Below are 26,534 nucleotides of genomic sequence, written 5' to 3' on the forward strand. Positions count from 1 at the left end.
CTGTGTGAACATTTTTACATTTGTCTGGTTAGTTTTGCAACTAGACAACTGCAGTGCCTCTCAGGAGGATCCAATAGGATTACAGAAGATTGAAGGAAACGGAAATGATGAGAATATATTTACCGGAGTTCTCAGCTCGGGTATGGTGGCTTGATAGGTGAGTGGACGACAGTCCCGAGTGTTTGGCACAAGGACACAAGGAAGAAACATTGGGCCCAAGTCATCTCCATCCAGGACGTCCACTGTGAGGGTGGTAGTGGTGGTTCGCCTTTCATTCAGATTTTGTGCTCGGTCCTGGGAGAGAAAAAAAAAAAAAAAATCAAAAAAATGGCATGACTTATAAATACTAGATACACAGTGACCTCTTTCCTTTACCTTTTTCCTTTATTTAAATGATTGGATAATAACTTGTTTAAACAAAAATTTGAGATGGTGAACATAAAATGTTAACTGAAATCCACTTAGTCTTCAAACTTGCTGTCTTGGCTGTATGTCGTAGTAGGTAAACTTTTATATGTTAGGCCATTTCTCAGCTTTACAGTGGTAAATTGGTAATATTTGAGAATTTGTTTCATGAAGTCTTTGAAACAGATTATACGAAAAATCTAATATTTAATCAAATTGACAATATTTGAGAATTTGTTTCATGAAGTCTTTTGAAACAGATTATACAAAGAATCTAATTTTTAATCAAATACTGATTTGGGGATTAATGGAATCTTTTTGTCTTCAAAATTAAGAAGAAATTACATACCTATTACGATCTGTTCCTGTGCATTGCGCTAATTTTTCAGTATTTTTTGAGGTGCTATGAATTAAATGTAGGGTATCTTAAATGCTGTGTAGACACTGTAGCACTGAAGCAAATCTCCAGAACATTTTCTTAAAGATTTGAGATAGGATCTTGCTTAGTTACCCAGGTTGCCTTCAAAGTTTCTTTCCATCTGCCTCAGCCTTCCAAGCAATGGGCCTTACAGGCATATGACACAACACCCAGTTTAAAGCATATTTTAAATTTTTGAAATAGTTTTAAATGTATGGAAAAATTGGGGAACTAGTACATAGAGCTCCTCTGTACTCCCAGGTCAGTCAACTCTATTATTAAATCTCACATTAGCATGGCACAATTGTTACCATGAAAGAGAAAAGCTTATTGATTAAAATATCTTCATTGTTTCTCTGCTAGATTAAACTCTATGAAGATTATCTTTTCTCTCCAGGCCCTTTCTCTCCTTCTCACCCTGGTCCCCACATAATCCAAGTGATCCTACAAAAAAGGTAGATCTTTTCTCTTCTTAGAGCATTTACTTGGTAACCTAGTTAATGTAAACTCCTCCTCTGCTCCTTTGAGAGGCAAAGCTTGTAACTCATTTGTGCCATTTAAGCCAAAGATTGCAATTTTTGAATTTTTGCATGAAGTTCATATATATTGCTTAGGAAAAATTCAAGAAACAAGAATTTGAAGAGAAGCCAGGTATAATAATATATGTCTGTAATCCAGCACTTGAGATGCTGAGGCAAGAGGAATATTGAAAGTCTGAGACCAGCCTGGCCTACACAGTGGTTTCAAGGCCAAACTGAACCACATAATGAGATTCTGTCATAATAAATAAATAAATAACAAAACAAGAAAAGGATTTGAAGAAAAGGACATTGTTTCTGTATATTCTTTATTTTGTGTTGTAAGGGCATTCCGAAGGTACAGCAGTAGCCACTCTAGGATTAAAAATCCTTTGCAGCTGAATGTGGTAGACGTCTTATCTATGATCCTAGCAGTTGAGAGGACTTAGTCAGGAAGATTCAAGGTTCCAGACCACCCTAGCTAACTAAGCAATCTAGAAATTTATAAAGACCCTGTTTCAAAATTTGGAAAAAAATAATAAATAAAAGGCTGGGGATCCAGCTGAACTTGAAGGCCATGGTTTCAATCCCTAGTACTTTTGGTTAGGATAAGGCAGGGAAGGTTTTTGTCAAGTTTCACAATGCAGGGCTGTTTCGTTTAATCACCAGGGTACAAAACTTTACAAGGTGACAGTTAACAGCCTGAGGTTTCTACTCAGTCTCTGTGGAAGAGTTGGAACCTGAATGCCTAAGACACTTGCTGAAAGTTTTACAACCATTTGCTGTCATGAATACAGAGGAAAATTTAGTTTTCCTTTAAAAAGGTTAATTAGTAAGCACGTATGCCATGTTGGTGATTCCTTGCCTCTACCCGTCCTCACCTCCACACACAAAACCTTACCATACCTTTTTACAGCTTCTAGCTCTTTGTCTGCTTTTTCTTTATAATTACAATATTCTCTGCCCACTTACCTTCTTTATAATATTCTCCACCCATTTCTATAGTGCAATTTTGCCTTAACGATATATACATTGCTAATAACTAAAACTCTTTCTTTATTTGGTTTAGATTTTCTTGATGTCTACGTAATGTCTGTTTTCTGCTCAAACATTTCAACCAAGGTAGCCTTTTGCATTTAGTCATAATGTCTCTTTAGGCTCCTTTTGGGTGTTACAATTTGTCAGATTTGTTTATCTTCTTTTGATGATCTTGACAATTGTATTTGTCAGATACTCTACACAATGTTTTTCAATGGAGTGTTGTGTAATATTTTCCTCATCACTAAACTGTGATTATGCATTTTAGGGAGAAAAAACTATAAAAGCAAAGTGATATTTTCATTTCATTTTAGCAAGGCCACCCATGAGTATCATTAATATGATTCATCACTGATGACAATTTTGATTCCATTGGTGAGGTTATATTGGTTATATTGAAAAATATTCTATTGTCTCTTTAAAATTCTATTCTGCAAACTTCAAAAAAGAAATTATACTGCAAAAATATTAATCATAGTACATTCACATAAGTCAAAAGGTATCAAAAGCCAAAATATGAATGGATAAGGATGAGGAACTTGTGTATACTACCTCAGGATGTCTCTTGAGAATAGTATGTTAATGTCATAGAACCTGTTTCTGAGATAGGAGATTAAAGCCAGATATGCTAGCTGTGCAGGGTGCATGATCTGTCAATCACAGAGAACCAAAGCACAGGCTTCAAACTCTCCAGTTGGGACCAGTCAGAAAGTGCTATCTTCATTTCTTTATTCATAGCTGATGTGAAACCTAGCAGACTTTTGATATGAGAGCCTAGGTCTCAAGTCAGGAGAGGAGCTGTAGATACAAAAGACCCTCACCATTCACTCTGTGACCACTGCAACCTTCCCCAAGGCTCACTCTAACTCAGAAGAGCATACATTCCCCCACCACCAACTTGTAAAAGAGTAAATATTTCAACCTTTTGTGTATCTTGTCCAATTCATTTTTCAGGACACCAAGACAGAGAACAGAATTTCTATGGAGTCCCAAAAGCCAGTAACAAGACGGTAATGTCCCCCTTTGTTAGTGCTGAGTTTGTACTTGATTAATGCTAACTAGTAAACTTTTTTGTGCTTCTCACTGAGGCACTCTGAAAATGATTTTTCTACAACAGTCACCGCTTCATTTTAAGAGACTGCCTTAGACTCCATCTGTGACAGTGCTTGCTAACTCCTTCTGAAGTGACAGACAAGTTTGGAACGAAAAGTAGTCATGTGCAACACTGCAAATATGCTACTGATAAAATCACATAATATACCACTAAAATGCTTAATTTATTTTATGGTGATACCTCAATTAATATTTTTAAAAAATGATTATGTTAACAGATTAGTTTTTTTTATTTAGTGCTGTTAAAAATTTTTATGGGACAATTACCAGACATTAATACTTAACTGTCAACTACCAATTAAAAAAAGAAAAAAGAAACAAACTTCTTTCATAATCTTTGGGTAATACCTTTTTAAAGTTATGCTGTTTCCCAATAAGACTGATAAACAGAGATTTTAATTAAAGGAAAGGCTGAGAAAGAAGAAATCTTTATGGGTGGAAATTTCCAAGCATACCCTTATCAGAAATGTAAAACCTTATAATTGCGTTCTTTTTATCCTTTGATACATTATGTGATAGATTATGATTAAATCATGGCAAAAAAGAAGTAGTGTTTAAATTTTAATCTTCCATTCAAAACATCTAGAGTTGATATAAGGATTGTCTCAAATGCAATATATTACAAAGTCAACAGATGAAAAGAAATCTGTGCGCTTGCTTTATCTCACTAAAATTAGCCACCTTTGAGAGAGGTATTTGGTAATTACTTGGTAGATTACATGAGCAGATCAGTATCTTTTTTGTTAAAGATATGACAAGAACAGCAGATGAAACAATTATTTGCCTAAATATTATATATGATTCCATTAAGCTTGGGTTTTCATTCATTTCTAAGTGAAAATTCAATGTATAGTAAAAGCTAACCAGAAAACTTTCTCCTATCTGCTTTTGAAATTTCCCTCCACATTTTCATTCTTTCTTTTGTTAGAATAAAATAAAATTTTAAAAATTGACAACGTTAAAAACAGATGATATATTAGCTGAAATTAGACGACTTGGGGTTTTTTTGTGTTTATTTGCTAGTTTTTTGTTTGTTTGTTTGTTTTTATAGGTACTGGGAGTCAAACTCACAACCACACATTTGCAAAGCAGGTGCTTTATGCCACTGAGCTAAATCCCCAGCATCTCATTAATGAAATAAATAAGAACCATATTTATAAACATCACATTGTGATTTTAGGGTAAAAAGTAATAAGAACTATAAGAGTAATAAAACCCAAAATGTGTAATTGCTATTGTAAAAAAGAGAGGAAAAGAAAGTGCTCTAAAGAATATAACTGCATGTATAAGTGTGTAAGATAAATAACTATATTACTAAGTTTTTGTTGAGTCATTGAGCAGAACTGTTTGCAGTCTCACTGTTTGAATGCCCACTTTGTGTGCTTTAATTTTGTAACTTGAACAACTATTATTAGATCAACCAGTGATTTCTTAGTGGATTTTTTTTTTGAATTCTGTATTGTTCTACCCTTTTTTTCTGTTTTGCTTTTTTTCTCTTTAAATAAAATTTTAAAAACCCAGATAATATTTTATTGTGTTACAAAACTATGGCTGTAATTGAAAAATAAGAATATCTTTTAAAAGTTATCAAGTTAAACTAGTGTATGAAATAAACTATGTTCCTCCAAAATTCACATGATGTATACCTAACATCCTGTATGGTTATATAAATAATAATTTAAGGATAAATGTTATCATAAGAGTAGACCCACCTACAATGCTAATACTCTTTACAAACCACTACTTTATATAAGATTAAATATTTAAACTATAGTAATGTTGTGACTAAACACTTCTAATTTTAGATGGTAATTGAGATTTCATCTCAATTGAGTTTCTTGTTGTAAATTATTTAATTATTTATTCTTTGATCAATCTGGAAACAAGTGCTACTGCCCATCACTTAGTATCTGCTTTATGATTAAACAAATGTTCATGTGCCAGATGGGACCAGGAAAACTGTAGACTCTGATAAACAATATGAAACCTGATTTTAAAATGAATGTGCGACACACTTGATTCTTTTCTGATTTATTTTTAAGGCAATGTCATGGAATGCTTGAGATAGACTTCTAAATATCTAAATGCTTGAGATAGACTTATAAATATTTCATGCTAAAGTAGCTTGTAGTTTACCAAAATGGCTAGAAGTATGTAACAGTCTCATTGACAGATACATACATTAAATACTCTTTCATTACTTTATCAGGTATTTGCAGTTGAGACAGAAAAAAAAAAAAAAAAAAAAAAAGAAAGCACAACATAATTAGAGTTGCTCTGAGTCTTTTGACACCAAATGGCTTACCAAAAACCATAGAAGTATTTCTCTTGCTTCTGCTAACTAGGGATCAATGCAGTATTACTGTTTGAAATTTTGAAAATTAATCTAACTAACTTGATTCTCTTATATTTTGACATTTAAAGAAGGAAAATAGGAGCCACAAAATTGTCTTGTCCTAAACTATTCTAAGAGGGGTCTTTTTTTTTTTTACAGTTGTTTTATTTGTTAGAAATGTTGATGTAATTTATCTCATTTTTATGCATACCAGTTGATGAAATATGAGCTTATTTTACATCTCTTGACTAGTCTAACATTCAAAATATTTTGTTTACTTCAACCATGACACCCTACCTTCCCATTCTTCCCAGCTGTCCAGAAAGAAAATACTGAAAACACTGGCAGAAATAAAAACAAGCAGCTTTGAATTACTACTTACTCCACAAATAAGTAGGAAACAGAAGTAAGGGGAGAGGGAGATAAACAAAGTTACTTTACACAGGTTGAAATCCAAAAGTAAGTGATTTTTACGTATCCAGTAAAAGCGGAACTATTTTGCATAGCAACGGAAATATAGGTAGTTCACTTCAATCCTCCAAGATTTTTATTCAGAATTTCTGATACAAGATCCAGAAAAACCTGAATTTTAAATATGCCTCCAAGGGGACTCTGCTGTCATCTTTTCATGGTTAGGACTTTGAAAAATATTTCAGATTGTGCTAAACACATAGCTGGCTTGTAGAGACCACATAAGAGGGTGCCTTAGAGGGTAAAGAATACAGTGAATAAAAACATGTCTGTCCCCAGCCCTCTCCCATCTATTTTCCCATCTAGAAAAATACAGAAATCCCACTATTGGCAGAGAACTCTGTTAAGAAAATAAATCATGGTAAGCACTTGAAGAGAACTGAATACATTCGGATGTGTTCTTTATATCATAAGTTCATGGAAGAAAAATAAAAGAAATTTAATACTCACATTGGCTTGAATGATGACAAAGTACTGAGTCTTATCTTCGTAGTTGAGTCTCTTCCTTAACACTACATTTCCAGTCAACATGAGGGGAATTTCAAAGGTGTCATTGGATGTCTGCAAGTGTTAAATATATAAACCTCAGGTTGTTAATATTAAATTTAACATCACTGACAATACAATAATTCAGATGACGATATCATCGTCTTGAAAGTTACAAATGGTATACTACTCATCTGAAAATAGATTATTAACATGAACTTCCAATTTAATATTCAGATTATTTTTGAGAGTTTCTTTTGATCAATGGGGTTCCCTAAAGTCCTTTGATTATCAAAGGAATGATATGACAAAAAATTATACAATCAGTTGTATAATTTTTTGTCATATCATTTCATATATTAGGGCTATCCATCATTTGAAGTCTAGAAATCTAAAAATCTTCCTTGTTATCATATTATCAGTTCACATTAGTTTTAACATCAAAGAATTCAAACACTGAAATTTTTTGCTTCAACATTGTTGCCTTTTTGTATACTAAATATTTTCTGACTCATCAGATGCAAATGTAAACTTGAAACTGTATTATATTTAAAACACTTTTAAAATTATATTTTTTCACTCTTTATAACTGGTGCTCATTAATTATTCTGTCAAAGATTTAGCTTCTTAGAAAAGGTAAAATCTGAAGTGCCTTTGAGCTCTGCTGCTTTGTTAAAAATAGTTCTCAGTGCACGAGTATTTGCAGCTAGAATTTTATTTGCAAGATCAGTGTCTTAGCTGTAGAAAAGAGCTTATAGCACTTTTGTATTTTACCATCATTTGAAAACAGCTAACAATATCACAGTAACTACAACAGATTAGTTTTATTTAAGGCACTGGAAGTTTTTTTTTCCTTTTTTGCAATTGTGCCTGTGACCATCAGAATATGTGCTTATCTTGAAATTACACTGCAGTTTTCTAAAAAGGGGAGGAGGAGAAATAGAAAGAGGAGGTGGAGGACAGAATGGAAATGAAGTAGGGAGCGTGTAAACATCCTCAAAACACTGTGGGTGAATTCCTAAGAGTCATGTTGGAAAGCAAGATTCAATCAGAAAATAACTGAGTCAAACCTCCCATGTATGACTCAAAGGAATATGGTCATGTACACACAGATTAACTTTTTATATGCACAGTGGTGAGAGCTATGCGTCTGTCTCACCCACATATGCTATATTGTTGATATGTATTTTTAGTTGACTCCACTCACATAGTCGTATTTGCAAATCTTTCTTGGATACAGTCATTTAAAGGAATAAGTTCAGATATGAATACTCCCACCAAAGCAACAATATGAATATTTATAATTGTTGTTAATAGTTTTTATTAAAAAATTTTAGAATTACTATAAACATGAACATTAGTAGTAATGTTATTCCTCTTCTTATTGCAGTTAATGAAATTTGAAAGTATTAGTAAATCTTTTATATGTGTCTAAGATTTTAATTTTTAGGTGTTTCATGGGTACTTCCATTTCCAGAAATGAAGGACCATATATGGTCACTGGTCATTATAGTCAATGCTGTTTCTAGCATGTTAGAAAATTTCTTTATTAAAATTAATTAATTTATTGATTAAGCAAGTATTTTTGAGTACTCACTTCCTCCAATATTTATCAAACAATATTTTTTAAATAGAAGTAAAGTGTAGGTAAGATATGGAATATGCTTTTTATCTTTAGAAGAAATAATATTGGATTAGATAAGCAATAAGTAAATACCTGTATCACATCCTTAGGGAAAAAAGTTAAACCATCCCTCAAAGGCTTTTTGCACATTCCCAAGAACTTTGCTAAAGTCAAGGGCACATCATTGTAAGCTAGTGGGCAGCGGGGAGGACCAGAATGTTCAGATATATACTAACTGAGGAAAACTGTGAATTGAGAAAACTTCTGTTATTCTTAGAAATTATCTTTCTGCTCATACACTAAGCAACCGTTCTTGAAAATGTTGGTCATACAATCAAAGAAAGAGCAAATAATGTTTCTACTATACAGTTTACTAAAAAAAAAAAAAAAAAAAAAAAAAAAAAAAAGCTCCCTATAATAACTTAGTAGAAAACAAAGCAGGGCGAGTGCTTTATGCAGGTCTAACCAGCGCCATGGGTTACTTTGCATTCTCCCTGAAAGTTTCCTTGTCCAAAGACATTTTTTCAGTGGTTCACTGACTTGATATCTGTCAGGCAAGGAGAATTCCCCTAGTTAGTGAAGTGAGGCCATAAAACAGGGTAAGTAATCTTCTCACCACTGAAAAGACAGGAAGTGTGTGGGAGGAACAGGCATAAAACTTGTGTCCAGGCACACAAGAAAGCCAAAAGGGAATGCTGACACTGCATCTCTGGAAGTGTTCCACAAGAGATAATTTCATCTTCCCATAAATCTTCTTTGTTAATACGTGTAAAGTTTAGTTATGCCAATTTGTACGTGATGCTAATTGGCTGCAGGCCCTGCAAGAAGTATCTGCTGTCCACAGTTATAAATGATTTGGAATAAGACACAATTAGATTCTGTTCTGAGCTGAGAGTGCAGGTGATAAGTTTCTGGAGGAAAGGAGAGATTCTGATTAGCTCTCAGATCTGTGTTATATCTATAAATATTGTTTGTCATAGCCTCCCGTCAGCTTTAAAGACTAGAATTTCAGTTAAAAAGAAATCTCTTACAGATAGACAGATACAGACACACACACACACACACACACACACTCACACTCACATTTACATACATGCCCACTTTCTGCATGTACTTTCTGCTAATCTACAGAGTTAACAAAAGTCCAAAACTGCCTAACTGCATTTGTTACTATTAAGAAAGTCTTCTTCTGTCTCTCAGAGGCTGTATGTTTTCTTATCATTGTTTTTCTCTATCTCCTATAAATAAAAATCTCCTCACCTATCTCCTATGTTGCCTTTTCCTCCCTCCCTCTCGCTCATTCCATACTCACAGTGACATGACTGCACTTTTATCTAATTCAAAGGAACAACATCAACTTTATCTCAATCTCTATTTAGCTTTTCACATCTCTCTGATTAAACCAGGCTATTATGCTATCAGTGGCTGATCTATATCTTGGTTGTCATTAGTAAGGGTTTCCACTATGCTCATTATCAGAAATAAAAAGTTGAGACGTGGCAAGATTACATGAACCTTGTCCACCCATGAGGGACTGGGATTTGAGTAGATAACATAAATGTGCCCTTAACTGAAAGTACTACCACTGATTATTCATTGTTTCATACAAAGCTATCCCTTGCCCACCACATGAGTACAAACACACACATTCACATTTGAGGATGCATTAAACATTACAATTATTTAATTTTATTAAATAATGTAAGGTAGAATAGTTAAATTTAGGATAGGACATAAAAATAAAGCTAAGTAGAAAATAAACAGGGACAATCATTTTTTAAAATTGTATTTTAAGCAAAACATTGTTTCAGAATACAAATATTACTCAAAGCTTGTTTACTTCTAGGAAATTCTCTAAAAAAAGGGACATAGAGATAGAGATAGATATAGAGACAGAGACACAGATAGAAGGAGGGAATAAAGCAAGCAGAAGGGGAAAGAAAAGGAGGAATGAAAAAAAGGAAAGGAGGAAGGAAAAACAAAAATTCTTAAGGATCTTAAAGACACAATAAGCTCCTAAACCAGGCCATGGTCCTGTGTTTTTTAGCTGTTGATTATGTTTCTGCCTATGGGCTTTCATCCTACAGAAAGGCACTGTTGGATAGCCAGTGCCTTTTCAAACATATTTTCAAACATAGGCATATGTTTTTTGTTCTAACATAACCTGACACAAGAGCAACCCAACAGACAGTAGAAATACACGCACACATCATAGAATACTCATCTTGAAGACACCCCTAGGACCACTGAAATATACTCCACTATAGGCTATGCTGGGCTTCTTCTGAAACCCTGCAGTCTATTCTCTTGAAGTGTGTACTTTTAAAATTCTTCCCAATAAAGCTCTTTATTCCTCTTACTGATGCATCTCAAAAATTGTTTTTTTTTTCCTAAATGGCTATGATTGATTTGAGGTCCCCATCTGAGCTTTGGAGGACCTTCCTGGAAAGAGCCCTTTGATATCCCCACTTTTTTTCTGAGCAGTTTCTCAGGAAATTGTAAATTTAGTAATAATTTCCCAGGAAATTTAGAAGTGATTGTTTAGTTAATTTGGAGTCATTTCAGTTACAAAGCTGAAAGGTCATAAAGTTGAAGTAAAAAAGACTTTGACCTAGTTTTATAAAGAGACTTTAGACAACTGAAATAGGACAATTAATTGTAAAATAACAATACATTATGAGGGCTTCATATTCTCATAATATAATGAACTGTTTATATTAAAATATAATTCTCTTGCTACCTAAAAAAGAAATAATAAATGTTTTTGCCTAGTTTCAAATATTTAATAACACCTAAAATTTGGGCTTTGACTTATACACAGAAATACTCAAGAATAGTGATTTGTTAAATAACATTTTATATTTGAAATATTTTTTTCAACTTCCTGACTCAGGAAATTCAAAGGTGTTACTTGTTTAACATTGCAAAGGAAATCACAACTTTCTTACCCCTTAGTTACCTACAGCGAAAGGGAATCAAGTGTATAACAAAAGAAGGACAAGTTTCTCAGGGTTGATAAAACATATTACCACCCCTAAAACACTCCTCTAATGCTGCTGAGGAAAAATAAGCTGCTTACGCATACCTCTGACATGCACTTGATGATTTTCTGAGTGGCAATGATCATCCACAGAAATGCTATGCTACATGCTTAGTTCACTGGAGACTGCTACAGGTGATATGTCAACAATTTCCTTACTATGTTAGATTAAAACTCTTAAAATTCTGCATAAATATCACTGTTGTCTGGTATTAAAAAAAAAGACTAAGGTAAGTGAGATGACAATCTCTTATATAAATCCTCTTGTCAACTTTGACAACAATGAGATTTAAAATAGCAGGAAACGTCATATTTTCAATTTTTCATAAAAGATAAATTCTCAAAAATAAGATTTTGTACAGTGTGTGATAACAAATCTTGATCTATTTCAGTAATGACATTGTTTTGTTTTGCTTTGCCTTTTTTTTTACACAATTGAATCACACTATATTGCAAATGTTCTTATTTTATATTAATTAGATACAAAAATAAAACTAGGTAGAAAGGAGGAATAGAAAAAATAATTTAAAAACGAACATTTAAGAAGACTGTAACTTCTGGCACACAGTCAGTGAAATTCACATATCATAGACAGTGTCAGTATTCCCTAGATTAGTTAAGGTATCTTTCCTTCATGAGAGGAGTGCAGGTATTCAGACAATGAGCCCCATTATCTCCTGGAACTGGAAACACTTTTTTCTCTTGATGGAAACCTATGGATTCCTTGAGTCTCTGGAAAGTTCAGTCTTACTCGTTTTTTATGGGGGGCTGGGGGATGCTTGTCCCACCTCCAGAAAAAAAAAAATTATAATTGAACCATATGAGCCTAGGTTTCTTTTTTTTAAAAGATGAACATATTTTGAAATTTACCGGTTTGATTCTTTAAGATCAAATTTCCATCCTTTATCAACTAAACTAGTTCATGGAGTTATAGTATACTTAGGAGATATAGAGTAAGATATGGCTAGAAGGAAAGAATCATTTTCTTTCTGAAATAAATCATTATGTCTCTTTTGATGCATCCTAACAATTGCTTTTATCTGACAGAAATCAGTGAACCTACATCGTTTCCCAATGATAAGAGAATCAAGGTTCTCCTCTGCTTTGGGGACTTTCTTAGAACCTGTCCAGTGGCATTACCACAAAGGCAAAAAATAATATTTTATAATAACTGATATGTACACATTTCATAGACCCTCAACTGTACTCATGAAAGTCCTGGTGGTTCATATAATAGAAAAGATGGTTTCTATTACTAATAATAGATAATTCAAATATCCCTCAATGAACAAGAGCTGAAAAATAAAATTTAGTTATGAAGAGAATGCCTTTTCTTCTCTTAAATAGAAAAGAGAACTTTCAGCTCAGGGACCATAAACTATGCTCACAAACAAGGTTCCACAACTGATTCTCAGTTTGCGTATCCATACATGTCGCAAATCAGCAAGTGGGCTCTTTCTGGTTGGCATTCATGCACTCAGGCTAATGGATGTTTCACCTGAATATGCTTTCTTGAATTCACACAGCAGCAGAAGGAGATACAATAAGTTGTACTTTGGTCTCTGAGCTCACATTTTATAAGTCAAAGAAAGTAATTTCCTCCAAGCATGAAAAGAACAATCTTGACATATTTCCAAAGGGAGGAAAAAATCAGAAATTTCTGAGAGACAGTACAACTGCTTTTACTTTAAATTGGGTCAATCAGTTTGGCAGCCCTTTATCCTCAAACTTGCACCTTCTTTATTTTAGAAAAGTATTTGAATTGCAGTGAAAAGAATGGTGAAAGAAAACTTCAATTTTAACAATTGTGACTTTGATCAAAAATTAAATAAAAGATCTCTGATATGATGAAAAATTTGTAACCTTTTGCTATTCTTAAAAGTTAAGATTTGGAGTAAAAAAAATGCTCTCTCTTTACTCACTTCCACATTTTTAAATAAATTTTCTGTATCATTAAGAAAACATGCAGTAATAAAGACCCTAATAAAGCAAATGATCATTTTCAGTTTACATTTTATTTAAATAACGGAACCCTTATCCTTCTTTCCTTTGAATAGTTTGCTTAGAAAAAGATCCAAACTCTTATTTGAAGTAAGTCTGTTTAAATGATATTCAAAATAGCAGTAAGAATGACCCTTAGAGTAGGTCTCACAAATTGGTAACCCGCCGCCTAGTTACCAATTTACATCACAGTGTACTCCCTTTCTATTAAAGCTAGACACTGACTCCCTTGAAAATTGTTTTTTTGTTGTAGTTTTCATTGCCTTTCTGCTTTTTTTGTTGCTTTTTAATTGTTTGTTTCTTGATTTTTCTGTTTTTTTTTCTTTTTAAAATAAAAAAAAAATAAAAAGTTTTGAGAAAACAATTTTGAAATGAATATAAATTTATGTGTCTGGAAGTTGCACACTGGAAAAATCCTGTATTTGGAAGTCACAGGCGAGGCTTTCACATTTGGCTTTGTTTTAGACTGCTCTTCTTTTGATGAAACACTTTCATAAGTTATGGATTTGGGCATCGAAGTTCTCATTTCTTGTCTTAACTCAAGCCAGTTTTTCAGAAGAAAAAAAGTATGACTTGGTGAACGTGTCAGAGGAGAGAGTCAGGTTCTTTTCAATGGAATGACTAGCTCTAAGGACAAGCAAAGTCCAGGTAAAGAAGGATGTGTAGGTAATGTCTGCAAATGAGGTTAAAAAGCTAGCTAATTAAGAGATACTGAGGCCTTCTGATATTCTGATTTATGCCTTAAAAAAGAGAAAAGAAAACATAGAATACTGCCTAGTTAAATAGGCTATTGTTCTATTAATTTCATTATGCTATATAAACCCTGGCTTGTAAGCAGACTAGGTCAAGATACTCTTTTTTGGAGACTTGAAGAACTCAGTAGCCATGGAGACCAGACCAGGTGGCAAGTCACGGAAGAGCTCTAAGAACTTGGAGCAGTCTCCAGCCTACACATAGCAACATAACTGGTGTTGCACAGCCGTAAATAAATCCTGAGAGGAATCGGAATTTCCGTGGACATGGGTTATCCTCCAGTTAAGCATTCATAATAAAATTAATCTCACAAGCACCATGATTAAAGTCACAAGAATCATAGCAGAAGGTCCAGTTAAGTTGAGCCCATGTTATTAGGCCACAGAAACCATAAGAAAATAAGTATGTTTTGTTTAAGCTACCATTGTGGAAAAATTTGTATATAGTAAATAAATAATAAGCTGTACTATTCTGTGAGACTTTCATGACGTATTGATGGTAGCAGTCATCACTTGTTATAGACAATTGTATTTGTTGAATCTTTAAATTAACAGTTTCCAGTGCTAACTAATTTTTCCTTCTCTCATTTAGGAACACATTGATATGAAGTTACTTTCACGTATGATCTAACATTGGAAAACATCATTGCTTTTTTAAAAAGATGTATTATTAAGTAACTCACAGTCCAACACTTTCTCCTCATTCTGTCTTCATTGTAGAGAAAATACCCTGAGCGACAGTTGAAAATTTAGTGTTTCTAGCAGCAAACAAAAGATTTGCCAAAATAGCAGAGTATTATCAAAGAACCACGGTCACAAATGAATGAATACACGTTCCTTTTTGTTGTTAAAATCAAAATGCTGTTATTATTGCTACTTCATTATTTAGGAAGGTTATACAGTAAAATAAAAAGTATTACTAGTCTTCTAACAATATGTTGAAGAAACTGATTGGGAGATAATTGTTTTGCTTCTATCTGAATAACTCCTAGTTGACCTTATCATTCTACAAACAATACTGATAAGCTCAAAAGAAAATATAAAAATCAACCAAAAACAAAGACCAGCAAAAGCATCTGATATTCGTGGAAAGAGCCAAAATAGATATGCTGTTAATTATAGGGCACCTTTGAAAAAGGAGAGTATATATATGAGTTTCTTGTTTTATGGCAATTAGCCAAAGGAAATGCTGAATTCAGAATCATCTTGAAACATTTAAAATTTTGTTCGAAAGAATAATCTTTAGAGTCTAAACATTCAACAGAAAGGCTTTAGGAAGCAGAAGCTGATGAAACATGAGGAGATGGGTAACAGAAAACATAAAATTAGAAAGGGAAAATGTCCACTAATATAATATGTCAAATCTCTAGTTATTCTATTAGCTATAATTTTAAGGGGAAAATCAAACAGATCAACTAGGAAATGGAACGGAGAGTTGAGCTACACTTAGGAGAAAAGGTTTTCACTTTGAGTTTAACCAACTTGTCTATAAAAGGAAAAGCAAATAACAACAACAAAAAAAGTAATACTTCTCAAAGGAATAAAATATGAACAAAAAATATCTCTACAGCATAGCATTCACAGTATCTGGGACAGAGACCCAAACAACTACATATCATGATCAAGAAAATATCATCCCTCTTTAAAATAAAAGTCAAAGGAAAAAATGATATAACAATCAGAAAAGGATATTCAGAAGGCTATTTAAAAAGTTTGTATATCTTGTGCTAAACGTGTAAAAATATAGTGTAATTAATCTAAGAAAGTCATTTGTACAAAGACTTAATCTATAAAAATATGAATAATTTAAGACTCAAAGAATATAATACCTGAAATTGAAAAACAAAAACAAAAATAATGACTATTAATAAGTTTAACAGAATGGGATGACAATGAAGGTTGTCACATGGATCACAGGATAATATAAACTATTTAGTTAGTACTAAAAAGATAAAACTGAGTTTTAAAAGTTTCCCAGAAGCCTGTAGAACAACATCAAAATGCCTAAGTTCCTGTACTTGGAGTCTCAAAAAGAAAAAATGCAGAGAGAAAAGTCAGGCAATTGGACATAAAATATTAAACAAAAATAGATGAAAACATTTAATTTAACCAATGCAAAGTAAATATTTGAATATTCAAGTATCTCAGTAAGATAAAAATGTGAAAAGATAATTGTAAGAGTACAGCTTGATATGTGAAAGTCAAGGTGCTAAGCACCAAAGATCAAATGAAAATTTTCAAAGCAGTCAGAGAAAAATGACACATCACATGCTAGAAAGATGATTAAATTTCCACTGAATTCTCTCATTAAAATACTGATTAAAGGGAAGGGGAAAACTCAACACAAGCACTTCTCAATGCTCTAAAACAGTTGGTACCTTTGAGCTTAGCTACAGATGATGAGAATGAACAAAGTAACTGATGCCAGTGGATATGTATGTTTCTCAGGATGGAGATAGACTGATAGTGGCAGATTGTTTGAAAATCAAGATCAGTGCAGATACATTTCTATGATAGGAAATAAATCTAGGTTCAAATGTGATATTTCATAATTTTTAGATATTGGTTCAAAATTTAGTTAAAATAATTTGTGACTTGAAGTAATGAGCAAATAGTCTTAAATAAAATAGACTAATCTACATTTTCCATGGTTTATTACATCGGATTAAATTAATTTGAAATAAATGATGATACTGATTACCTAAACTAGAGAGGAACATATGTTCAGGTTAAGTCACTTATTATTACACATGGAGTTTTGTTATTAAGAAAAAAAAAAAACTAGAAGAATATTATGGTGTTGTTAATATGAACAACGTTATAAAAAATTGAGTGGGAAAAACAAAATTCAACATACATTTCTTTCACATTTTACAAGAGAAAAAGATAGTGCTAAAGTTTAAGCTATAATTTTAGTATAGTTAACGATGGATTCTCCACCTAAAAATGTGCCTTGATTAATCTCCTCTTCCTAACAACATACTCGGCACTGGTGATGTGCTTGTTTTTATGTTAGTGTTTTTGTGGTGCTCACTGAAGTAAGGCCATACTTAGAGAACTTCTTTATTTATGCTACACTGGCATTGTTACTAAAACTTATTATTATCTTTTGTAACTTTGAAGCTGTAACATGGCTGAGTTATCCATTCAATAAGTAGGAAAAGCTCCCAAATCTCTGAAAAATGGAAGCATTCAGAAATGAATATTGAACAGCTAATAAAGAATTTAGCCGAATAAAACTTTTAAAAGACAGTGAGCTGGGGATTTAGCTCAGTGCATAAGCACCTGCCTGGCAAGCACAGAGTCATGAGTTTGATTCTTGGTACTAAAAAAAAAGCTTTCAGAAAAGATAGCTTACTCTATCACTCTTTCTCTCTCCATATATATATATATAGATAGATAGATATAGATATATATATATATATAGATAGATAGATATAGATATATATATATAGATATAGATACAAATATAAATACAGATTTGTGTGTATGTGTGTTTAAAATATATATATATATATATTGTCTCAATTATATCTAAATATTAGAAAGCTTTGTTATTTAAACAAGTACTTCCATGAACTATATCGACTGATAAATCTCACTTATTCATTTCAATGATACAGCTTGAAGATTAAGATTAGAAAATGACCACTTTATAATTACTTTTAAATATCCTAAAATCTAAGCTAGAAACATGGCTGAAATGCACAATTAATTTTTAAGAAAAATAACAAGAGCAAAGCTAATAGTTCAGAAATAAAATATACAATCAGGTATCTTTTCTACTGTTCAAGAAAAGGCTTTCTCGTGCTCTTTTTCTGCTTCTCTTTCTGTATTCATTCTCATTTTGTTTCCTGATAACCTTCACACTTTTAGGTATCATATTCTCATCATGTCACCAACTCAGTGACATAACTGTCTCTAACTGCAAAAATACTGAGATGTATCCTTCCAGGAAAACGTAAACAAAAGCCAAAATTGAAAAGTCTAAACCCTTCTCTTGATACTGCTCTGCCCATGGGCTTTTGTTTTTCATTATTATTCCTTTGGCAATTTTAAACAGAAGTACGATGACTATTTCAATAGAACCCAGAAGAGAAATACTGCAGACTTTGCTCCTCTTAAAATGGACTTCACAAATAAGCAGCAGGGTAACACCAGGCAAACTTCTCCAGAGCAACAGAGATGTTGCCATTAATTCTTGTAACAATAAAACAAGATGCATGTAATTCTCACAATAAATTAATATATTTCATTTGAGTTCTTTTCTATGTACACAACATAACTTTTCTACATTTATATGTTTTTTAAAATTTGTTTAAAGCTTACACAGGATAAGAAATATAAAGGTAAAAATAAAGATATGATGTTAATCTCAGCACCTTTTTATTCCAAATATTAAATACAGACACATGGAATAAGAATGAATGCGCACTGAAAAAAGTGGTTTTTTACCCTGTCTTGAGAAGCTAATGATAATTTGAGAAACTGTTTCAGTGGGAAAAAAAAGGTAGGCAGGAAGCATGATGTCAGCTAGAGTTTCAATTAACTATTTCTGACTGTGTCTGGTGTTATAATTTACTGGAAGAAAAGATTTCATAGTCTAAAAACCAACACATAAATACAATAGTGTAATTCAAACAAAGACTAGTTTAAGCCTAGTGACTCTACCTCCTACTTCACTCTAAATTTTAGTTTTATCCATATCACAGCTGCCGTGTTCAAGGCTTCTCAACAGCAGAGATGTACCTGTGTGTTTGTGGGATGCATCAATTCCATTGTGATGGTGTTAGTATCCACTCACAAATTCCACACCAGCATATGCTTCATATTACTTACGCTGTTTGCGATGATTCATTAAAATGCGTATCTCTCATGATTTATTTGGTGATTAGTAGTTGACAAACATAACAGAAATGTATAAGTCATCATACATTATACCTGTGACACATTTTAAATTCTTACATACAAGTACTGCTAAAATAATTCTAAAATATGGCATTATATAAATCAACTTTGAGAAAACTTTGGTATTATTATTAAGTATTATTATTTGGTATTATTATTAAATGGTATTATTATTAAGCTGATTACATTAGCCAGAATAGTAGAATAGCATTCACCAGAATAAAGCATTTATTACCCACAGTAAAATATCTTTGTGCATTGCTATTTACATACCGGATCTTCTGGGTTGTACTGGATAACATACTCTATCTGTCCGTTTGGGCCATCATCTATGTCAGTAGCTCCATTGTCTCCTGAAAATCCTGTAAATATCGTGGTGCCAACTGGAGTAAGCTAAAAAGAAAGTAAAACAAACAACAAACAAACAAAAAAAGCTCAGTTTTCATTTCATCAACTAAACATCAAGTGTTTTGGGCACAAAAATCAGTCCTTTACTACCCAAAGAAGGGAAGCAGTCAGCTGTCAACAAACATAGAAACATTTCAAATAAAACTAGGAAACCATATATAAGAGATCTAATAATATCCAAAACTTCTAACTTCATGGTCTTCGCATTGGGTAATGAAATAGAAAGATTCCAGAAATAGCACATTTGGACCAATTTATAACCATTAGGATCTTAGCACCTGTCAGAAAATGTGTATCTGTTGTTCTCCTTAAAGGTCTTGATGCATTGTTACATAAGCTAGATTTTAACTGACTGAAGGAAGTTTATGTCAAAAGTCAAGCACCATTTTAGAGACAACTACAAAATCCTAATTGCTAATTATACATAAGATTTGCAAAATAAAAGTGGAGAAAAACGAAAAACCCCATTTCTCAAAGGAGAAAGTTACAAGTTCTTCAGTACTTCTTATGCTGATTGAGTGGAAAACAATCTTATCACAGGAATGGAAAAAACAGCCACATCTTTTTATTTTAATTAAAAGAACAACAACAAGAAGAAAACTTGGCATTTTGGTTTTTATGATTAGCTTTCTTAGTAGTCACCCTCCAAAAGTCACTGCTACGTACCTTTACCTACAGGTCATTTCACAGTATGATTTGACATCCAAAGTCATTTTTGGCATTTCTCCCTCCCAGTCCTCAGGCCTTATCTGGTACCTAACTCATCAGTTAAGTTGCAACTCAATTAAGCATCATCACTCCTATATATCCTGACACAGCCTCCCCACTCAAGTCAGTACCCCTGTCTCTAGTGATTCTATTTTACACGTCTACAATCTGTGATATTTCAGTTAATACATTTTTTGAAAGAAACATAAGCTCTGTACTTTAATAGGTCAGAGACATTAAAGTTGTGTGCTGAGATTCATTTCTGTAATTACTGAATGAGAGGTTATTTCATAATTTAAGAGTAAAGAAGAAAAATTTCAGCTATATTTTTAGGTTCTACAAACTCAAATGTCTATGAAGATTTACGAAGTGGTAAAAAGTGAGAAGCTAGCCTAAGAGGCACGGTGACAGGTGGGGAGCATGTGTCTTCTCAGATTGTTAGGTGCTGTCAGCCCAAGATAATCTTGCCAGAAGAAAATACGGAGCTAAAGTTACTAGATCCTTTAATATTTGATTTTATATCTCTTGAATTTAGGTTGTAAATAGATTTTAAAAAATTAAACCTTGAATCGATTAATCTCTACCAATTAGTCCACCAACAAAATTTTGCAAATCTGTTGTAACAAGGAGAAAATAACTATAGTTAAAGAAATGAATCATGAGTACCAGAGAAACTGGGTGTTTAAAGACCCGGCCCTCTTAGAAGGTGAGAAAGTGGCAAAGTTAAGAAAATGAGAATGAAATGAGAAGACATGATGTTAATAACAATTTTAAGAGTATTAAAAGACTAATAGGAAATATAAGTTAATTAAATGGTTTCTAAATTGATATTTCTACATAGTATATAATAAAATCCCTAGTTAAAAAAAAAAGACATGTTTCTCATATACCAATTCTCCACTATTATGTTACTGTGTAAAGATTTTGTGGATTCTTTATTTGAAAAATAAAAATTATATGTTCCTTATATACAATGTATCCTGGTATATTTGGGACTGTTTAAGTCAAGTTAATTAACATATATATTAACTCATTGCTTGTATTTTTTATACAGAGAACACAAAATTTTCTTATTCAGTAATTTTCAGAAATACATTATCACTTGCTATAATCACTGTATTGTATGCCAGATCCTTTGAACTTACCTTTCCCTACCTAACTGAAATTTTGTATATAAACAATCATTTTAAGCTACACTTCAGTGAGTGCAAACTTTTGGATTTCAAACATCAGTGATATTGTAAGATATTCCTCTTTCTCTACATAGATTATATAACTTCTGTGATGCATTTCAGATTCATGATTTTAAATTAATAAATTTTATAATTGGATAAAATTGTTTCCAGATCTCTAATATCTTAAAGCTTATTTATTCAAGGATCTTGTGGCTAAAGAAAAGAGTTGTCATGCAACTAACACTGTTAACTAAAAAATAAAGCAAAACACAATGAAGCAAATATACTGAACAATGTTGTCTATTGATACTCTGAAAAAGAAGTATCTGTGTCCTTCAGTCTACCCAAGGGGTAGAATAATTATAATAATGCAAGATATTCATTTTAGAGCAGTGTCCTGAAATAGTATTGCCAAAGGCAACATAAGTGATTTTGCAAGAAAATAATAAAACCTTCAGGTAGAAATCAGGTCACGTTCCAGAATACTAAAGATTCTAGGGTCTATCGATGTCTGGAAATCCAGGAAACAATCACTTTCTAACAGAAACATCCACTCTATATTGTCAGTAGGTAAAGAGAAAGAATTTCCCCTATTTAATTAATTCTGCTAACCCATTTAGTATTTTTTATGTCAACTTCTATAAAATTGATTTTTGTCCTTTTATCAGAGTATCATATTCCATTTAATTACCAATTATCACCTTTAAAAATCTTCACAAAATTACAGTGTGTGACTCACTGGCTGCTCCATCCTCACTGGAACCTTAGTCTGTTTGTGGTTGGCCATTGTTGCTGGCCACCCACACCAGGGCATGTCGTCCTTTCTACCATGGGGCAGGTTGGGATGCAGGACATGATGGGACCCAGTGCATGGCAAGATGCTTGGAATAAGCCGGGATACCAGCTGTGGACTGGCAGGGTCAGGGAACCTAAGGGAAGAGTGTAAGCCACCAAAATCCTGGTGTGTTCTCTGTCTTCTTTAACCTTTTTAAATCGTGACATTTTGATCTGATACTGTTGATCAACCATTTAGCTGCATTTTTACTATACAAAACTTCATTTTCTTTTAGAAATTTTAAATTATGCATTGGTTCACAGCTGCCCTCATGATGCTTTAATTATATGAATTCAACAGGGCTAAATATGAAATATTATATATATATTAACTATAAACATGGAGGAAGAAAAGAAAAGAACTAACCCGGCATTTGAAATTTGAAATTCAGAATGTAAGTGAAACTACATTAGTTGATGTAAGCAATGGAATGAAAATTGTTTTTTAAAACAATTAGTCAAGGCGAATATAAAAAAATACTATTCTGTAAATATCAGCATTTTGTTCCCAGTTTTATTCAAGATTAAATTTCTAGAAATAACTATATGACAGAAGTTAGAATAAAAGGTTTGGAAGATTTTACCTATTACAATGTTATTTTCCAAATCCAAACACGTGTCAGTAAATTCAAAGACTTGGAGAGTGATGACTTTCTTCATGGTTCTATTGCTCTCCAATTTTTTAAAAATTAGTTACTGTTTTCCTTCATCACTGTTATACACCTTTCACAACTCAAGCTCACATTTGTAAGTAGATACTCCTTTGAAATAAACTTTACCTTGTATTTTGTACTGTCTTTACCAAAATATATTTCACCACAAACTTCAGTAAAGACTGATATTAGACTACTAGAGAAAGACTGTCTGTGCATTTATGATTACAGTTATAAGGTTAACAAGAGGAGTAGTTTAGAATTTAAATCCTATGAAGCTTAGATAAGAAGCTTATCTAAGCGAAAATAAGATTCAAGTATTCTATACAAAAAAGGAAGGTTTCAAGAGATACCAATGAAAATTTACACTGTATTCACATAAATAAAGTAGGAACACACAAAATGGTTTTCAAAAACATTACATTTCTACTCCTAGTTTTATTGATTTTATGTATGTGCTTATCAAATATGAACATATCTATGTGTACATATTATCAAATGTATATATTAGTACAAATATACAAAAATCTCATCATTAATTCTTTTCTTTTCTTTTTTATCGGTACCTGGGATTGGTACTGGGGATCAAACTCACGACCACGCGCTCGCAAGGCAGGCGCTTATGCCGCTGAATTAAATATCCAGCCCGTCCATTAATTATATTCACTGCAGAATACGTAGGTCAATAATGAATGATTTGTAAATTTACAAATATTACCTGGGGGATAAAAGTACTTGACAATCAGATCTTCTAGTATGATCTGGAATATACTACAGATGTTTTAGAAACTGAGTTCTCCTATATTTTATTATTCACAGTTTTCAGGGCATATCTGCATAGAGATAACTACGTTATATATTTTTAAACATTTCCACAAATGATTAATTTGGTTTTCTGAAGAATTTTTGATGCATAGAATTATGATCAGCTTTGGCATTTTTTGAGTTTTATTGCTTTAATTCATACTTTTTCCACAAATGATTTTATAACAGCTACTGGGAAGTACATACACTACATGAATAAATTCAAAAGCAAATGTTAAAGAAAAATCAAAGGGAAGAAAATAAAAATTTCCAAATGATTCCAATAGTAAAATGATTTTCCACATTAAAAATGACAAACTTTTTAGGAACTAAACTCTTTTATTGTCTTAAGCATTACACATTGTTATACACACTATAGATATTGTGCACATGGTACAATGTACATTGTACTCACACTATAGAAAGTGTAGATATTTACATATTGTATAACTAGAGATACACACATCATTAATATTCACAATTTTGTGTTTTATGTGTTGATCAAAAACAATTTAAAATTAAACATTTTTTTCCATTTGAGATGGTTGAGATGATTTCAATTTGATCTGAAAGACTGAATTTATTTTGTCTAACATTTTTTTCTTTTTCAAAAAAACTAAGAGAAATTAGAATGTAAATAGTGTGTCATTTTCAGTTTGCTATCCAGATATTTTATGTGGCATTCCTCCATAAGTCACAAAAGTACCTCAAAAGGACAGTATCTGTCCTTACTAATCTTACTCATGGTATTTCCCCACAGAATTACTGTATTCACTTTTTGAAATGAATACAGCTTGCCAGGTCATTATATGCAATAGTTAAGTTCAATAAAATCACCGTGAACATTGAATTAATGAATAGCTAACCTAGAAACCTTGGGAAATATAAGAATGATTCCTGCTATAACAAGTTATAACATTTTTTAAATCAATTGATCAATAAAAACTTTGTTTTATGTGTTTCTGCTTAAAGACATATAATGTAAATTTTGGATTCATTAAGAAGCACATCAGAGCTTAGGATTGCTACGAAGCACAGCAACACTACACTCAGAGCACGTTTTAAATACCAACATTACCAACATCAAGAACAACAACAAAATATAGAATATGTGAAAAAATGAGGCACTAAATGCACTTTTAAATAGACAATTGTCCTATTACCCAGAACAAGGTGGAGGAGTAGCCTTGTATGACCTACATGTTGCCAGATTTTTCACAATACTGAGTATGTCTGTGAATGACTGCAAGTGAATGGTAAGATCTGATTGTTTAGTTACAAATAAATTTAATTAGGATAAATTAAACCTAAGAAGTCCATGCATATTGTAAATTGGCTCTATATAACAAACAGTATTACATTTTTATTTTTAGTATGGCAAAATATTCAATCAACAAATTACAGGTCTAAGTTTACATCATGCCTGTCTATAGTTAGCTCAGTGAATTGGTTTTTTAAAATGTCTTACACTGACAAATTAAATTCTGTATATTTATCATATATCATGTGATGTTCAAAGTATATTTGAATTGTAAAACAGTTAAATATAGCTAATCAAAATGCATTACCTTAATATTTATGATTTTTGTGAAGACTCTACTTAATGCATACTCTGTATATTTCTCAAAGAATATATTAGCAGTGTATTCAATAGATTTCTTAAATGTATTCCTCATATATAAATGAAATTATTATTGGGAAACGAAGATCAGCAACAACAGTCTAAGTATTTTTGGATGACCATAAGCATCCATAAAGCATAAAGAATAAAAGCAAAAAGGTTTTTTTAATGATCTCTTTATTCATTTTTTTTTGGAGGTATAGGTACTGAGAATTGAACTCAGGACCTCAGACTTGCCAGACAGTTGTTGCATCAGTGATCTAAATTCCTGGCCCCTAAACTAAGAATTTTATAAAGCATCAGAAAGCATTCGCTAAGTAGAGACACAGTCTATAGAAAACAGACAGTCCTATCAAACAGTGATGTAGTATAGCATAAATGTGAACTGATGTCCCAGTATAGGATTATGTATAAGAACATTTTAATTAGTGCTCTTTGATTTTGCATTACAGAAACAAGTAAAGTAAAATAAAATTGAATGAGAAAGCATGGACAAGTAGGTTAATCTTAGGATTATATTATTAATGAAAATGCATTAAGTATTTTTATTTTGCAGTAATTTCTTTGTAGTAGAGATTTGAATATATCTGAGTAACATCATTTAGCAGAATATATGCACACACAGAGCCTTCCAATAAATGTATACATTAGGAAAAGACAAAAACTTATCTAAGTATTTTAATATTAATTGCACTGAGATACCATGAGATTAATATAATTTACTTTTGTCCCATACAATTATAAGAGGTGCTCTAAGTGGTGGCCAATACCTTCCAGATATTTATTAGTATGAAAAACTTCTGGAGCCTGTGTACAACTCCCTCTGTCTCTCTGTCTCCATATATATATTACATGTTATATATAATATATTATGCATAATATTACATATTGTATATGGATATAATACCTAATATATAACATCTATCATATGGTATATTATATATATTGTATATATCCATTTAGACTTGTTCATAATCTTCAAAACTATGCATGGGACCTGCCCCACATTTAGTAACCTTTAAATGCTATACCTTTAAAACATCACCTCTCTTAATTTATTATCATGATAGAGAAAGCTAAATAAGTGACAGAAATCACACACATAAATGAATGTATAGCAATAAAATATATGCATAATTAATATACTATTAATAAATATGAGGAAATAAAAAAAAGTCTACACAGCTTGTGTTTTGTATTTAAGAACTCTTTAAATGATGTA

The 26,534-nt window shown here is 32.2% G+C and overlaps 1 protein-coding gene across 3 annotated transcripts in view; it reads right to left on the bottom strand.

Moving 5' to 3' along the window:
• Pcdh15 (protocadherin related 15) overlaps positions 1-26,534 on the bottom strand; it is a 1,472,709-nt gene that overhangs the window by 395,233 nt on the left and 1,050,942 nt on the right. For all 3 annotated transcript variants that reach the window (XM_063239515.1, XM_063239513.1, XM_063239514.1), the window contains 3 exons: positions 19,383-19,502; positions 6,749-6,859; positions 124-294 (listed from right to left, as the gene is read on the bottom strand). In XM_063239515.1, the coding sequence (XP_063095585.1) occupies positions 124-294; positions 6,749-6,859; positions 19,383-19,502 (402 nt within the window). The remainder of the gene's footprint in view (positions 1-123; positions 295-6,748; positions 6,860-19,382; positions 19,503-26,534) is intronic.

The sequence above is a fragment of the Cavia porcellus genome, unplaced genomic scaffold, assembly GCF_034190915.1.
Source record: "Cavia porcellus strain 051 isolate PalLab524CR breed Dunkin Hartley unplaced genomic scaffold, mCavPor4.1 scaffold_28, whole genome shotgun sequence".
Taxonomy (NCBI): Eukaryota; Metazoa; Chordata; class Mammalia; order Rodentia; family Caviidae; genus Cavia; species Cavia porcellus.